Source organism: Etheostoma spectabile, chromosome 7, assembly GCF_008692095.1.
Source record: "Etheostoma spectabile isolate EspeVRDwgs_2016 chromosome 7, UIUC_Espe_1.0, whole genome shotgun sequence".
NCBI classification, from domain to species: Eukaryota; Metazoa; Chordata; class Actinopteri; order Perciformes; family Percidae; genus Etheostoma; species Etheostoma spectabile.
The window spans coordinates 1,692,293-1,694,361 of NC_045739.1; the positions used below are offsets into that span (position 1 = coordinate 1,692,293).

A 2,069-nucleotide genomic window follows, 5' to 3' on the forward strand; every position below is an offset into this window, starting at 1 on the left:
TGTCAAAGGAAGCCTCCATTTGCAGCAATTACAGCATTGCAGACCTTTGGCATTCTAGCTGTTAATTTGTTGAGGTAATCTGGAGAGAATTGCACCCCCCAGTTCCAGAACAGCTCCCACAGTTGGATTGGTTGGATGGGCACTTCTTGCGTACCCTACGGTCAAGCTGCTCCCACAACAGCTCAATGGGGTTCAGATCTGTGACTGCACTGGCCACTCCATTACCGATAGATAACCAGCTGCTGCTTCTGCTCTATAATAGTTTTGGACATTTGGAGGTGTGTTTGGGTCATTGTCCTGTTGAGGATGAAATTGGCTCCAATAACCGCCGCTGGCTCACTGGGTACGGCTATGTCGTGCATAAGTGTTCAAAAATAAGGACATTTCAATGTGACCCCAAACTTTTGAACGGTAGTGTATATACACTATCGGTCAAAGGTTTGGGGTCCACTTACAAAGTTTCATTAGCCACTCACATTTAAACGAATACCAAGCTAGGTCAGTTGCATTGTTTTTTTTAACCCATTCGCAGTTTTCAAATTACATTATGTTCTTTACATAATTGCCAAAAGGATTCTCCCATGTTTTCTCATTGTTTATTTTTAAAATGTTCAGATTAGTAAACAGAATGTGCCTCTGAACATTGGATGAATGGTTGCTGATAATGGGCATGAATTGCATTAAAGATCAGCCCCCCACTCAGATCAGCTGGTATATGTCTATAATGGAGGATGGAAATTTGTAAGTGACCCCAAACTTTGACCGGTAGTGTGTGTGTGTGTGTGTGTGTGTGTGTGTTTGTGTGTCGCGTGGTGTGGGTAATATATATATATATATATATATATATATATATATTTCATCTTATAAAGTAGTGGCCACTGGGAGGTGCTTACATTCCTGTGTTTTCTGACGGTGCTTTGTTGTCTCCAGAAGGCACAGGGAGGCTGTTCTTTGAGTTTTACCGTCTGCTGAGCGAGGCCAAGCCCAAAGAAGGAGAGGACCGGCCGTTTTTCTGGATGTTTGAGAATGTGGTCGCCATGGGCGTCAACGACAAGAGGGACATCTCACGATTCCTGGAGGTGAGTCACATGGACTGTTAAGCTGCAAATATCAAAAACAGGAACCAGAGACATCCATTACCATAGAAAATAATTTCATTTTATTCACATTAGTCAACCTGAAACCTAATTTAGACTTTGTTGAATCATTTGAAGTGATGTTAATGAAAACCATGAGTTTCTGAATACAATTTGTGTCTTGGTGTGTTTTTTTTTGGCAGTGTAACCCTGTGATGATCGATGCTATCGAAGTCTCTGCTGCTCACCGTGCCCGATATTTCTGGGGAAATCTACCTGGTATGAACAGGTAAGGACAACAACTCATCATCTCAAGTAGTTGTCTCATATGAATATTTCCCTTTCTCACATGTAGCACACAACAGGAAATTGTCCAAATCAGATGGGTTCTTACTAACTGGAAATAGTCGGTACAAGGTAGAGTGTGCGGGAGACAGGACATGATGCGCGTCATAATTTGGTCATAACCAATTAGTCTTTTGCTGTTTCTTGGATTTGTCTGATGATTTTGGCGTCAGCCCTTACTGAAAGAAGTTCCTTTTTGTTAGTGTCTTTGTGTAAATCACCCTTCTTCTTCTTCACCCTCGAGTGTTTGTTTTATTCTGGTTTGGCGACAGACGCTTGATAGAAACGTCATCAACACGCCCTCTCGTTCCCTGTGAATTTTCCGGACAATGAGTTGCTCATGGGTTTCTCGTCCAATTGATTTGGACATTTGCGTCTTCAGATTGATCTCATTAAATGACGTATGTATGACACGCCAATTTGTATGTCATTATTGGCGTGTTGTCAAGATGCACACTTGCTTTTTTATATCAACACTGGCCTTCATTGACTTACATTACCTTGAGATTGAGTGTGAATTTACGGCGTAGTGAGTAGTATGGAAGGGCAAAAATCTGTGTAGGGAGGTTGGTCCGGGGCGGTGTAAGTTCAGGGTTGCAATGCATGTGTGAAAGGGCTTTAGAAAGACTTTGGAGTCATGATTTCTAA

The 2,069-nt window shown here is 42.0% G+C and overlaps 1 protein-coding gene across 1 annotated transcript in view; it reads left to right on the plus strand.

Annotated features, from left to right (window-relative positions):
- The window catches only part of dnmt3bb.1 (DNA (cytosine-5-)-methyltransferase 3 beta, duplicate b.1), a gene marked incomplete at its 5' end in the record, with an annotated part of 58,826 nt that overhangs the window by 53,487 nt on the left and 3,270 nt on the right, over positions 1-2,069 (plus strand). The window contains 2 exon segments of the mRNA XM_032520187.1: positions 931-1,079; positions 1,280-1,365. Of these exon segments, the coding sequence (XP_032376078.1) occupies positions 931-1,079; positions 1,280-1,365 (235 nt within the window).